At 37.3% G+C, this 15368-nt stretch overlaps 1 protein-coding gene and 1 pseudogene across 1 annotated transcript in view; one reads left to right on the top strand and one right to left on the bottom strand.

Moving 5' to 3' along the window:
* Atg3 (autophagy related 3) overlaps nt 1–15368 on the top strand; it is a 30918-nt gene that overhangs the window by 7167 nt on the left and 8383 nt on the right. Inside the window, exons 3-7 of the mRNA XM_052158794.1 lie at nt 1740–1789; nt 4610–4680; nt 7800–7907; nt 12754–12803; nt 14579–14660. Coding sequence (XP_052014754.1) covers nt 1740–1789; nt 4610–4680; nt 7800–7907; nt 12754–12803; nt 14579–14660 — 361 coding nt within the window. The remainder of the gene's footprint in view (nt 1–1739; nt 1790–4609; nt 4681–7799; nt 7908–12753; nt 12804–14578; nt 14661–15368) is intronic.
* On the bottom strand, nt 9520–10038 carry LOC127666271 (cytosolic iron-sulfur assembly component 2A-like; annotated as a pseudogene).

Below are 15368 nucleotides of genomic sequence, written 5' to 3'. Positions count from 1 at the left end.
AAGGATTCCCTGGCATGCAATAAAGACACATGCTCCATTATGTTCATAGCAGCCTTATTTATAATAGCCAGAAGCTGGAAAGAACCCAGGTGTCCCTCAAAGGAGGAATGGATACAGAAAATGTGGTATATTTACACAATGGAATACTACTCAGCAATTAGAAACAATGAATTCATGAAATTTTTAGGCAAATGGTTGGATCTGAAAAATATCATCCTAAGTGAGGTAACCCAATCACAAAAGAATACACATGGAATGCAATCTCTGATAAGTGGATATTAATTAACCCAGAAGCTCTGAATACCCAAGGCACAAATAGCATAACAAATGACTCCCATGAAGAAGTATGGAGAGGGTCCTGATCCTGGAAAGGATTGATCTAGCGTTGGAGGGGAGTACCAGGACAGAGAAAAAGGAGAAAGGTGATTGGAGAATGGTGGAGAGAAGAAGGTTTATGGGACATATGGGGAGGGGGGATCTGGGAAAGGGGAAATCATTTGGAATGTAAACAAAGAATATAGAAAATAAAAATATAAAAAAAACACACTCAGATATAAAATAGGATAATTTATAATTTATTAAAAAAAAAAAAAAAGAACTCGGGAGCTCTGGAAGAGCAGTCAGTGCTCTTAACCGCTGAGCCGTCTCTCCAGTTCCCATAATTGTTTTTTTAAAGTCCTTTTAAGACTATAATAAAGCTTTCTTTCAATATTGGTCCAGTGCTGAGGGAGACATAGAATCCTTGTTTAATATGCCCCAGGTTTGATACCACCAGAAAATAAATTAAAAAACAAAAAAAGCTTCTTAAAAAAAATAGAGGGCTAAAGAAATGCCTCAGTATTAAGATCACTAGATATTGCATAAAACCTGAGTGTGGTTTCCAGCAACCATATAATAGCGCTCAACCAAGATTTAACTTCAGTCCCAGGGGACCTGACCTGATGCCTTTTTCTGACCCCTATGGACACCAGGAATGCAAAGACATACATGCAGACAAAGCAGGATGTAGTCCTGAAGTGACCTGATGTACCAGGGTGGCTTGGTACTCAGGACTCCTCACCCTTCTCAGAAGAGAAGGGAATCGGATGTGGGGGGAGGGGCTGTGTAAAGGGGCCTGGGAGAGGGGGAGTAAAGTGGTAAGTGATCTGGATGTTAAGTGAATAAGTAACTAATTAATGGAAAGATCTAAGAAATAACGTAGGAGGAGGAAGAAACCTCCACTAGACCTATATCTGTTTCTTTAAGCATCTTCCTTGAGTTTCCAGTCTTTAACAGGACTCTATTGAATTGCAATATAGATTTTGACACTTGAGGGTCATTGCCTTCTGCAATTTTATATCAGTATTGAAACATGATTTGATGATGAAAATTGAATTAAAGATAACAGTGTTTGCCAGTTGTGGTGGTGCCTCACTGGGACTCAGAGGCAGGGGATAGGCCAGTCTGTCTACAACATGAGTTCCAGAACAGCCAGGGATACACAGAACACAAAACAAAATGATGACAATGTTTTTCTCTTCCAAAATTGAAGTTTTATAGGTGCTAAACAAAACTTTTTAAAGTTTACTAATTGAAAATCTTTAGGTTGATAAAGCAGGTTTTGTGCTATTTTAATTTTAATTGGTTATTGAGTCTCAGAGTTACCCAGGGTGATCAGTTTGGTGTTTTGCCATCTGGTACTCAGTGATGTTCAATGTATCTTTTCCGCTTTTTCCATATTCCTTGCAATCCCTGCATAGTTTGTGGCAGCTGGAGATCACTTAGTCCACCACTGTCCAACATGGCAATGGTAAGTAATGTGGAGTGAAACTGGAGCCCTGCTGAAGCTTTAGGAGTGAGTACAGGCAGTTTGTAACGGGTGAGCACAAGGATACTAGAGCGATGAGAGAGCATCGCCGTCTTCATTAGGTTCTTCTACTGAGACAGTCAAACAAACACCAAGGAGAGGGAAGGGCGCGGGGCGGGGAGAGTAGGTGTGTCACTCAGCTCTGTTAGCACAAAGTGTAGTCATACTCAAATCCAGTTAACTTCCTTTGCTAGTATTTTCTTTGTTTTTCCTAGGTCTGATCTGTGGTTCTTTTAAAAATATGATTAGGAGTTTAATAAATTTGAACATTTTTATGATGAGTGCAGAGATTTTTATGGAGATTATGTTTTTAAAGGTACAATACCTAAACTTGAACAACACAGGTGAATGTTTAGGTCCTGCTTTAAGAAATTGGCTGGGACTAGGCCCATAAAGAAGTATAATTTTTTTTTAAATAACATTACTCTTAAATACTAAAGTAATTTAACACAAATATGCTTTAGAATGAATGAAAGTTTATTACTTTTAATACTATTAGGTGGGTTTTTTTCTAAAATGTTATTTCAGTACTGGTTGACCTGTTTTGTTCAGGTCACAGTTATCTGTACATAATCAGCTAGTTTCATCTTCTTGTTAACGATGTTTTTCAGTGTATACAGTTGAGAGATACAGTTCTAATTATTAGATTTTAGAATGACAAGGCTGTAGTTGGTTCCAGCTTCCTTTTTAGCTAAAGAATTTAATTACCTGAATTGTTTTAATCAAAGTTTGAAAACTCTTTCATTTGTGACCAGTTTTAGTTCCTTTCATTTTTGTTTTTAACATGTACCTGAAGTAGTTGTCATTGGCTTTTATCATTTGCTGTGTATCTTATAGGGCATTAATTTTTATGCACCAATAAATGGCAGATTATCAGTTTCATTTATTTATATGTGCACATGTCTGTATTTTTGCTCTAAAATTTAAAAATCCTTAGAAGTTCTCTGATATAATGTGTTCTAAATTTCTTGCTAGAGTTAGGTTCTAGTGTATAAATATTTATACACATACACATATCTCTATCTTTTTCAAGGCAAATAAGGATAGAAATAAGGTAACACTTATTTGGTTAGAAGAACTTATTTGACTTTTCTTTAATATGATAGACCAATATTTCTTTATTAAAGATTAGTTTGTTGTTGTAACAGCCTTAAATTAGCCATGTTGTTAAGGTGATTCAAGTATAGCACAGTGAGGAGGAGCTGTGTGAATAGGCAATATCTTTTAACAGGTATTACTAGTTAAGATTACTATATTTATAGATTTTTAAAAATCTACTTTGAGTGAGTGAGTGTGTGTGTGTGTAGCATGCCAAAGCACACATGTAGAGGTTGCAGAATGACATGTGGGAGTCATTTCTGTCCTATCTCATGGATTCCAAAGATTGAACTCAGGTGGTTGCAAGCACCCTTAGCTACTGAGATACCTTGCCAGCCTCACTTTTATGAATGGTGGTTGTTGAAATAAATAAACTGTAACTGAGGACCCAGTCATAGTCCATGCCAGGGCCTACACTTTTGTCTGAATTGCTGGGGTCAAAGAATATTAATTTTAAAGTAGTCTCAAGTAAATATTTGCATGCTAATATGTTTGTGTGCATAAGCCATCATAGTCTTAACTCTTTTCTTCCTTTACAACTTCAGGCACTGGTGTTGAATCTGATAGTTGAGCTTGTTGAAAGATGATAAGGTTTATAAATAATATTCCTGGATTTATCCTGTCACAAATCTATGGGGTGTAAATTGAAAAAGCTTGAAAAGGCAGCATAGCTTCAAGTTCTGTGTTGATACTTGTGAAGGCACCATATGGCAGCTCTGTCCTGGCCAGGTCTAGAGGATGGTGCACAGAAGCGTGGACAGATTCTTAGAGAGAGGTGCCAGAGCACTGGGAATCCCTGCAGTTGGCCCTGACTGCAGTTGAAGAAGAGTCCTGTAGTCACTTGACTTGAACCTGCTCTTCCAGCCTTTTACTGATTATGAGCACTCTGACCCTTTTAAACAGTAGTTTTGTTATTTATAAGGTGGCAACAGTAGTAACAGTAGCCTTTTAAAGAATGCATTGATAGTTAATAGCTCATGTTGGAGCTGGAGGTCCTATTAGGTACCTGCTGTAACAGGATTTTGTTGTTTGCTTTTGAGCATTATTTTCAGTACTACCATCTTTGATTCAATGCCTTTTGTCTTTTTAGTTTCGATTTTAAACATAGTAGGAAGAGGGATTTTAAAAGTTTTTAGTGTATAGTCACTGTACAAGGTGATAGGTTTTATGAAGAATTTTTTTTTTCATGTAGACCATATTCAACTACCACCCCCTTAGCCTCCCAAACCCTTCCCCAATTCTAGGGAATAAGGGATCTTGCTAATTGCCTACTTTGTATGTAATATCATACAATTTTCCCTATCCCTTGCCCTTATCTGAAAATGAGCAGTACTTTGATGTTGACTGAGAGGGTGTATGATGGAGTACATTATGGAAGAGTTGCATTTTATTTTTGTTTAGAAGCAAGTATAATAGTTTACTAGTTCTATTATTCTGCCATTTAGCCAAATATTAAATACAAAGCTGCATCTCCCAGTATATTTTACTCATGTTAGCATATGGTTTTCTGTGCCCTTACTTAATAGCAGACTTTTCTAACCGTGCTTAAAACAATTTCTACAGAAGAACAGCCTTAATAGACATGAGATTTTCATGTGATATCTTCTGTTACACATTTGACTTTTACAATATTTTGTATTTTTGTGTTTTCCACTGTTTTTAAAGGGCTACAGGGGAAGAATTGAAAGTGAAGGCATATCTACCAACAGAGAAACAGTTTTTGGTAACCAAAAATGGTAAGAATTGTATCATTCAATTATGTTAGTGAATTTGCAGAGTATATTGAAATAACAAACTCCCGTTTATAATTCTGGATTCTGTTTCTATCTGAAGTCAGGCTTCTTGCAGATGGAACCTGAACATTTCATGAAGAGTTAGTTATTTTTATTCCAGCAATGTTTTCTGATTGTTTTTTTTTATTCGATATAATTTTTTATTTACATTTCAAATGATTTCCCCTTTTCTAGCCCCCCACTCCCCGAAAGTCCCATAAGCCCCTTTCTCTTCCCCTGTCCTCCCACCCACCCCTTCCCACTTCCCCGTTCTGGTTTTGCCAAATACTGCTTCACTGAGTCTTTCCAGAACCAGGGGCAACTCCTCCTTTCTTCTTGTACCTCATTTGATGTGTGGATTATGTTTTGGGTATTCCAGTTTTCTAGGTTAATATCCACTTATTAGTGAGTGCATACCATGATTCACCTTTTGAGTCTGGGTTACCTCACTTAGTATGATGTTCTCTAGCTCCATCCATTTGCCTAAGAATTTCATGAATTCATTGTTTCTAATGGCTGAATAGTACTCCATTGTGTATATATACCACGTTTTTTGCATCCACTCTTCTGTTGAGGGATACCTGGGTTCTTTCCAGCATCTGGCAATTATAAATAGGGCTGCTATGAACATAGTAGAGCATGTATCCTTATTACATGGTGGGGAATCCTCTGGGTATATGCCCAGGAGTGGTATAGCAGGATCTTCTGGAAGTGAGGTGCCCAGTTTTCGGAGGAACTGCCAGACTGATTTCCAGAGTGGTTGTACCAATTTGCAACCCCACCAGCAGTGGAGGAGTGTTCCTCTTTCTCCACACCCTCTCCAACACCTGCTGTCTCCTGAATTTTTATCTTAGCCATTCTGACTGGTGTAAGGTGAAATCTCAGGGTTGTTTTGATTTGCATTTCCCTAATGACTAATGAAGTTGAGCATTTTTTAAGATGCTTCTCCGCCATCCGAAGTTCTTCAGGTGAGAATTCTTTGTTTAACTCTGTACCCCATTTTTTAATAGGGTTGTTTGGTTTTCTGGAGTCTAACTTCTTGAGTTCTTTATATATATTGGATATTAGCCCTTTATCTGATGCAGGATTGGTGAAGATCTTTTCCCAATTTGTTGGTTGCCGATTTTTCTTGTTGATGGTGTCCTTTGCCTTACAGAAACTTTGTAATTTTATGAGGTCCCATTTGTCAATTCTTGCTCTTAGAGCATATGCTATTGGTGTTCTGTTCATAAACTTTCTCCCTGTACCGATGTCCTCAAGGGTCTTCCCCAGTTTCTTTTCTATTAGCTTCAGAGTGTCTGGCTTTATGTGGAGGTCCTTGATCCATTTGGATTTGAACTTAGTACAAGGAGACAAGGATGGATCAATTCGCATTCTTCTGCATGCTGACCTCCAGTTGAACCAGCACCGTTTGTTGAAAAGGCTATCTTTTTTCCATTGGATGTTTTCAGCCTCTTTGTCGAGGATCAAGTAGCCATACGTGTGTGGGTTCATTTCTGGATCTTCAATCCTGTTCCATTGATCCTCCTATCTGTCACTGTACCAATACCATGCAGTTTTTAACACTATTGCTCTGTAGTATTGCTTGAGGTCAGGGATACTGATTCCCCCAGACTTTCTTTTGTTGCTGAGAATAGTTTTAGCTATCCTGGGTTTTTTGTTGTTCCAGATGAATTTGATAATTGCTCTTTCTAACTCTGTGAAGAATTGAGTTGGCATTTTGATGGGTATTGCATTGAATCTGTATATTGCTTTTGGCAAACTGGCCATTTTAACTATATTCATTCTACCAATCCATGAGCATGGGAGGTTTTCCCATTTTTTGAGAATGTTTGGTTTAATCGTCAGATGTGAATTTTTATGGAACATGAAATTCATTTCACCCTTGATATATAAAATCTTAAGATTAAAGATTTTATTATCCATTGTGCCATCAAAAGTTTACCCACAGGCACAGCAACCCTTTTAAAATAAAAGCCATCTTATTTATGAAATTTATTTTTAAAACATCAGAAGATGGTGATGGTCTTAAAATAACCATGTAGTTTTTGTCTATTATAAATTTAAGCTAAACTTGGAAGGCAGATATGTAACAAGTAGCAGTTTTTGCAGGCATGTGCCTGCGTGCATTTTCTTGCATATAGGGATGAAATAATGCTATCTGGGTTGCATCGTAAGTGCAAGACCAGCCTGAGCTGTATAAGAAGATCATGTGGTCTCCTTCAATTCCAATGATTAAAATTCCAGTTTGATTTCAGTGGTTAAAAATGGCAAAATGCTGGCTCTATGGTAAAGGGCTTACTCAGTCCAGAGCCCTGTGTTTGATATACAGTACCAACAACCAAACACAATAAACCCAGACATTCTTCCTACAGTGTATATATTTTTAAGGTTGATAATTTATATCGTGGTTGTTTAATCAGGAAATTAATGATGTTATATTGAGCATAATGTTTATACCACATGATATTGATAAGTATAGGTTTATGAAATAATAGTACTTGTTAATAATACATCTATATGAAAATCTTGGCACCTTTATTAAGAAGTAAAATTTAGCAAGTTATTGATTTTTAATCTGTTTATCCTTGATAAATAATTGGAACTTAAATATGAATTATGAAGTTCATATTGACAGTTACTTTAGCTTTGCATTCCAGAGGTCACCTCTACCACCTTTCAGTGTGACAGGTGGTGTTTTCTATTCTGAGACTAGAGCCATTAGTGTGAAATATTAATCATTAGCTTGGAACTGAGCACCATCACCTGGCTTCAGCCAGCTGTTCCTCACAGATCATGGTAAGGGAAGACAGAGATGCTCACCAGAGCCTGTTTACTTGTCTTCTGATAAAGCAGACTGGGGAAGGATTAATGGGGCTAGATAATGATGTGTCTGTGGGCTGAGTGTACCTCTAAGATGATCAGTCTCATTGGGAGGGAAAGGTTTACTTAATACTGAGTTTTTTTCTTTTTGAGATAGAAGCCTTCTCTTTCTAATGGATTTATTATTAGTGGGTTATATATTAGTAATTACAAGTTTTTGTTTGTTATAGTAATTTACTGGCTTTTGTTTGTTTTAATAGTTCCATGCTATAAACGGTGTAAACAGATGGAATATTCAGATGAATTGGAGGCTATCATTGAAGAAGATGATGGTGATGGGGGATGGGTAGATACATACCACAACACAGGTGAGAGGTGTACAGTATAACATGTACTTAGTTTAAGTCATTTTAAAGTTTTTCATGATCTTTTATAATAGGCTTGATTTAAAATTTAAAAAGGTATACATAAGGTACAATTTTTCCCCAAAGTAAAAAAAGAAAAAAGGTAGTATCTGCTGTCTCAATTGCAATTTGAAATAGTCACTTATTTTTATTATTTCTAAATAGAAGAGAAAATAAATCCAATCCAAAGTACTAACTGTGCATATGCATTTGCTCGGGATCTCTTGGCTAAAGCCTAGAGGAGGTGGTAGGCTCAGTATCATTCTAACCTGTTCCGTCAGCCATCCTCCCTTCTGTTCATGTGCTTTCCCGCTCCTTCAGAGAATTTTCAGTGCTCTTCACTAGTTTTCACTAGAAGGTTGGAAGATACGGGTAGCATGTAGGTAGTAAATTGCCTGTTGAATGACGAAAATGATTATTTATAGTCTGGTTTTCTCTGAAAAGCTGAAGAGATACTTTATTTTCTAGTTGTATTTTCCTCCTGCAAAATAGCAATAGTATTGTTTTCCAGTTTATTAAGTGCATATAATAGATTCTGATCTTCATTAGAGATATGTAAAGAATTATAACATTAAACTGTCTCAGGATAAGGCAGTACTCTTAACCGAGGCCAGTTTCTTTCACCTCATCCAGGTTTCATTGTAGCTTTTCCTGTTATTAGGCCCTGTGTTGGCCAGTTCTTTAGAGGTTCAGAATCATAGGGGGTGCGCTGGCAGGCTAGGTATGGCAGGAGAAATGGGCTCTTCATGCTAGAGGGAGGGAAACCATGGGACATAGGGATGGACTGATTTACAGTCTTGGCTTGACTTGGAAAAGATCTCCTTCTCTTCAGTTATGTTATGATTTTACAGAAAAGATGAAACAAAGCCCAGAAAATGTAATGTAGTGTAGTATAGATTTAGCAGTGACATAAATTGTCAGGCCTGAGTGAACACTTTCCCTCTTCTTCTATAGCCAGTACTTAAGTCCTACTCTCTCCCAGCGTAGGATCTCTTGAGGATGTATATGTGTGTGTGTGTGTGTGTGTGTGTGTCTATGTATATATATATATATATGTATATATATATATGTATATATATTTAAGAATCATCTGTTGTATTTATTTTAGAGTGATTTAAGTCAAATACATTTGGGCACAGTAGATATTTGACATGAAAAGCAGTTGTATCAGAATGATCATCAGAAAAATAGTAACATTTTACACATAATAACTATAAAATATTTTTCTGTCTGATCACTTGAGTTAGAAATCTGAGAATGTTACTCATTGGACAATTAGAATCTGCTTCATAACTGAAATCTGCTCAGAAATAATCCTCTTAAAAGATGCTCTGAAGGCCAGGCAGTGGTGGCGTACACCTTTAATCCCAGCATTTGGGAGACAGAGCCAGGTGGATCTCTGAGTTCAAGGCCAGCCTGGTAAACAGAACAAGTTCCACGATAGCCAGAGCTACACAGAGAAACCTTGTCTCGAAAAAACAAAACAAAAATAAAAAGCTCTGAGATATAAATCATCTATACAGTCAACATGTGTCCTCTACATTTTACAAAAGATTTGAACAACCAGCCCCAAGGCTTCTAGGCCGCTGGCTCTAGGACAGTGTCAGTCTGGCTCCAGAACGCACTGTTCCCTGATTTCCCGAAGGTTGGGGTTCTCCATTGCAGCTGCCACTCGCTTTTTGACATTTGTCTGCTTGTTGATGTCTTCTTCTGTAGAGTGAGTTCCTTCAGAAACGTACATTTCCAACTTGTGTTTGAATGGCAGGCGCGGTTACAGCTTTACTCTTTACAGTCCAATAGAGTTGCCACAGAGCAATGAGGTACCGTTGGTGTGAACTTGATAACAACCAAATAGTCATCTTCATTTATTTCTTGAACTTCCACATGACTCTGTGACCACTCCCAGTTCTTCTAAAGTATTGGGCTTTTCTGGGTCCCGGATAGTTCGAATCAAATCATAAACTTCTAGCACTTTCTCTTCCATGATCCGGGGCTGCCAGGCAGCTCTGTGCTCAGAAAAGCCTGCGAGCCATAGGACCCTGCTCAGTGTCCGCGAGAGCAGTCCACACACTCCTCCATCCTCACGTTCTGCCATCCCTGGCCACTGTCCCAACCGAGCCCTCTTGTGGATATTTTAATTCTCCAGTGCTCATCCTTTGAGGATCGCTGCTAGACTGTAATATAAGTAGATTTTGTTTTGTTTTGTTTTTGCTTTTGTTTTTATCGAGACAGGGTTTCTCTGTGTAGTCCTGGCTGTCCTGGAACTTATTCTGTACACCAGGCTGGCCTCTAACTCAGAAATCCGCCTGCCTCTGCCTCCCAAGTGTTGGGATTAAAGGCGTGCACCACCACCGCCCTGCAAGTAGATATATTTTAAGGAATTGGTTTATATGACACCTGAACTTTGTGAGCTCAGGTGCCGCAGGTCCTGAAAGCAATTGATGCTGCAGGCAGTTGTTGGCTTTCATTTCCCTTTCTCTCCTTTACTTGATTGGATGCAATGTTTACCTACTCTTTGAGAGACTATTTGCCTTATTTAATACTGGCTTTAATATTTATTCAAAAGTACCTCCACTACAACCTTTGGACTAGTTTTTGACCAGATAGCTGGCTATTCCAACACTATCCAGGTTGATAGAATAGAACTTCACAAGTCTGGACTGTGACTATTTAGAAACATTTAAACTTTCTTTGTCAGGTGTGCTATACTTTTAAAATTAAGAATATTTAAAAAATTACCTTTTTGACAATTTTATTTATGTCTAGTATGCCTTGTTCAGATCCTTGGTTACCCCTCTCACTTTTGTGTCCTTTTAAAAAAATCGCATGTCCTTATTGTTTTTTTTTGTTGTTGTTGTTTTTTGTTTTTTTTTTTGCGTATGGTGTCTTATCAGTATGCATGTCTGCATGGTGTGCACACAGTGGAGTGGAGGGTTTCCTGAAGCAGGAGTTAGAAACAGTTCTTATTTACCATGTGTGCTGAAACCTAACCTCTGTCCTCTGGAAGAGCAGTCAGTGCACTTAACCTCGAAGCATCCCCTGCTTTTTCTTTTTGAGTTGAGTTAGTGTGGCTACATGTGCTTGGATGTGGGACCAACCACCAGAGCTTGGGCAACCTACCAGTGGTACCTCCCTGCAAAACAAACACAAATCTTTATCTACCTGGGGTGGAACCTCATGAGTACCTTCTCCATCCAGGATATAAGCATGATTGGCTTAATCTTTTTTTTTTTTTTTTAATCTTTTTTTTGGATTTGGTTTTTTCTTTTTTCTTTTTTTTTTATTTTATTTTAAAGATTTATTTATTTATTTATTATATGGAAGTACACCGTAGCTGTCTTCAGACACCCCAGAAGAGGGGATCAGATCCCATTACAGATGGTTGTGAGCCATCATGTGGTTGCTGGTATTTGAACTCAGGACCTTTGGAAGAGCAGTCAGTGCTCTTAACCGCTGAGCCATCTCTCCAGCCCAGATTGGCTTAATCTTATGTAGGTCTTGAGCAGATAACTAGACAGATGCTGTGAGTTCATGAGTGCATTGTCCATGTCATGTCCAGAATACAGGGTCCCTCAACATCCCTTCCTACCCACCAGCTTTTTTTCCCCTTTCTTTCTGCCACTTATTCCTTGAAGTTGGGGATAAAGAATCATACTGGGGGCTGAGCACCTCGTAGTCTCTTAGTCTTAGCCCTTTCAACCATCATGAATCTCTGCATGACTGCTTCCCACTGCAGAGGAAGGCTGCTCTAGCCAGTGCCTTGGCGTTGGGTTTAATGGGATACTACTACATTATTATATTTTGACTAATGCATTACTATATTTTGGCAGATCAATGAGGTTTCTTTTTATGTCCAATAAATAATTTTATATTTTTAGTTTGATTGGCTAAGATTTGGGTTTTACCGTCTTGATTGATCATATCTATTGTAGGATGATAGCCAAACTGCTATGAAATAAAAGACTTGTAGTGCCATCTTTGGAGTATGCCATCTTCCATTTGTGAAGGTGAGCGCATCATCTTTTGGTTTAGGAATGTTAGAGGCATGCCAGTTTTAGAATAAAAAATATGATGCATTTATTGGGAGCTAAATACATTTTTAATTTAAGACTTTAAATCTGTTGTAATATTAGGTACTCCTATCTTACTGAGTTTCCGATCCTGTTTAACTGTCCTTTTGAGAACTGATAGGTGCCTAGGACTGAATCATTATGCAGGGCTATGGTGTAGGGCTGCTTACTGCATTATATCTTTCTATGGCAAGGGCCTTCTGAGGATGCACCCATTGAATAGTGAGAATCAATAACCAAAGTCTGTCTGTGAACTTCATTCTTCATAGGGAGAAAATGTTACTCTGTTTTACAGATGGAATTTGTAGGGATAAAATGTAGAAATACTTGAAGTAAAAGATCCGTAAGCGTGTGGTGTGGTCTTACTACATTCAGATGACCAAGATTTTTGAAGCAAATAGAATGCCAACGTAAAAAAAAACCTAATTTTGATGCAGGTCTAATTAAACCATAAATAGAAATCATATAATCTCTTGATCATAGCGCGTGTTGTGATAAAAAGTCAAATGAAGAATAGTAAATGGACCAAGTCATAGTAATATAGATACATTTCTAAATTAGAATTTTTTGAGACATATTTTTGGAGGTACCTTTGGGATTACTTATAAAAGTTCATTTGTAAAGATTCTTTGAGATATGCCTGTTTCAGACTTGTGAGAATTTAAATAAATGGTTTATTCATATAACTAGAATGTTTGCAACTTAATTTTAGCTATTTTTTTCTGTTGAATTTTAAATAGGTCTTACAGGAATTACTGAAGCAGTTAAGGAGATTACACTGGAAAGCAAGGTATTGCGTAACGTTTCTAAAGTCATTGACCCTAGTTTTTGTCTATGTATAAATTTTAAGTTTTAAATTGTATTTGTTTAGTTTGGGTGTGTATATGTGAATGTGTATCAAAGCAAGGATGTAGAAATCTGATGGATAACTTGGGGTAGTTGATTCTCTTGTTCCATCATGTGGGCCCAGCAGATACAACTCAGGTAATTAGGCTTGTAACTGTTATGAATTATAATAAAAGTACTAGTGTAAGTACACTGAATAGTAAATGCTTAAAAGGAAAATTTGTGAGAGGTTGCCTTTGCTGATTAGCAGGTGCTAATGTTGTATTAGTATTATATTTTGTAGTTTATTCTAACCAATTTTATTGTTTTGTTTTTAAAATTACTGGTAGTAAAACTAGAATTCTGTTTTTAGAGGTTTCACTGTGTACTTTAGTATCAGCCAAAATGATGACTTTTTGAATAACCATTTAAGTTTGCGTGGGAAAATGTAAGTATAATTGGGTGAAGTTTTTGTGCTAGTACATTTGCATTTGATTTAGGTTAGATGTTCTACCTCTTTTCTCAGATTGATTGCATCTGCTTTATATTTTTATATGATTGTTTGAAATGCTCTGAAAAAATACAGTATACTTGGTGTTTTTCTTTTATTTTTTTCAAGACAGGGTTTTTCTCTGTAGCTGTGACTGTTTTGAAACTCACTAAGTGTACTATGCTGGCCTCGAAATTAAGAGATCTACTTGCTTCTGCCTCCTGAGTGCTGGGATTAAAGCTATTATATGGAGCATATAATAAAGCTTCATGCTTCATTTCAGATTACAAATGAATTGGCTTATAAATATATAGTTTTTCTTTAAGTTGTCAATAGGCAGGTTAACACAACTTTTAACTAGCTTTTTAATACCAATGCGCTGGTAGTTAGCAGTGAAAGTACTGTCTGGGGCTTGCAAGATGATTTAGTGAGAGAAGGTGCTGACAGCCAGATCCCAGGACCTGAATTCAATCCCCACAACTCATATTGGTGGGAAGAGAGAACCAGCTTCTAAAAACTTCCTCTGACCTCCGTACCTGTATACACACACAAAATTAATGTTTTTTCTTTTTTTTTTTTTAAAGCATGCACTGTTGCAGTGAGAGTTTAGTTGGAAATGACTTTTAAATGGTAGCCTTTAAACCATAAATAGGAGACTTTAGAACCTATTATAATACCTACCCTCTGATACTTCTCAATCACAGCATTTAGCATGTTACTTCCAGTGATTTATTTATGGGGTGATCATTGTCATTGGTATGTGAATTTCTAGGGAGCATAAGCTGCCTGATTAGATGATCTTGATTTTTACTGTGGTTAGTTACCATTGTGCTCAGGGTTCAGTATGCATATTTATGAGGATGGCCACACTAATGCTGGAGTTTCTATAAGATGGCGTCTTCTGGTTATGTCAAGGCTGCCTTAGTTACACTCTGAGCTCTACTCTTGGTGAAATCACCTAGCAGTGATTTCTCAGAATGTGTCCCTATCACTAAATGATGCATGGTCGTAAAACTATTCACAGAAGCAGCACAGGCAGTTTGAGGGAGGATACTGATTCTCTTTTCTTCTTCACTCTGTGTAACCAGTGCCAAGAACAGAACCGTGTATGTAGCAGGCTGTCTAATAATGTTTTTGAAGGAAATAAATTTATACTCCTTATACTGCTGATAAAAATTTCATGTTAAGTATGCTTAATATTGAATTAATGAGCATGCACTTGCATAACTTAAGTGTAATTAATTTCAAAGGACAGTATAAAACTCCAGGACTGCTCAGCACTGTGTGAGGAAGAGGAAGAGGAAGAGGAAGGGGAAGCTGCAGACATGGAAGGTATTACTAACTTAGATTGCTTTGATTCCATTAACTCTAGAGTCTCGAATATTTATGCTTCATGTGGACTAAGAATTCTTTTCTGTTGGCTTAACATTTAAGAGCCTTGTGAATATTTAGTTTATTTTAAATTATTTTAAATATCAGGTCAGGATAAAACTTATTTTGATTTTACGTTCTTCTATTTTAATTCGAACATGATTTTGACAGAATTATTTCTACTAGGATAATTAGTCATAAATCCCAAAGGAAGCACTAGACAACATCTTGTGATATTGTCTTGGTTCAAAAATTCTCCCACCTTAGTCTTCTAAGTGTTAGGAGTACAGTCCTGTGCTTTTAGACATGGAAAGATAGTTTTTTTGTTGTTTTTAAGCAAGATCTCCTCATGTAATCCAGGCTGGCCTAAGATTCATGATAGTAGTGCCTCAGCCTGTGAGTGCTGGGAGTACAGGTGTATGTTATGTGTGGGCAAAGAGACTTAATGTCTACTTAATGTGGACTTTGGAACTGTTCAGAATTCTCTTTTGAATAATCTTGGTTACCATATAAGAATCATCACTAACAGAACAACTCCCACATCTAATACTCAGGAATCATTGCCACAGAAGGCTTGGGAAGAGCCAAAGGATTAGGGAGCTTGCTATGGGATTGTGTCTTCAAGTAGTCAGGAGCTGTATCCATTTAAAGACTCATCAACGTGATTGC

Source organism: Apodemus sylvaticus, chromosome 15 (assembly GCF_947179515.1).
Source record: "Apodemus sylvaticus chromosome 15, mApoSyl1.1, whole genome shotgun sequence".
NCBI lineage: Eukaryota > Metazoa > Chordata > Mammalia > Rodentia > Muridae > Apodemus > Apodemus sylvaticus.
This window is presented reverse-complemented; position numbering and strand designations above follow the sequence as displayed.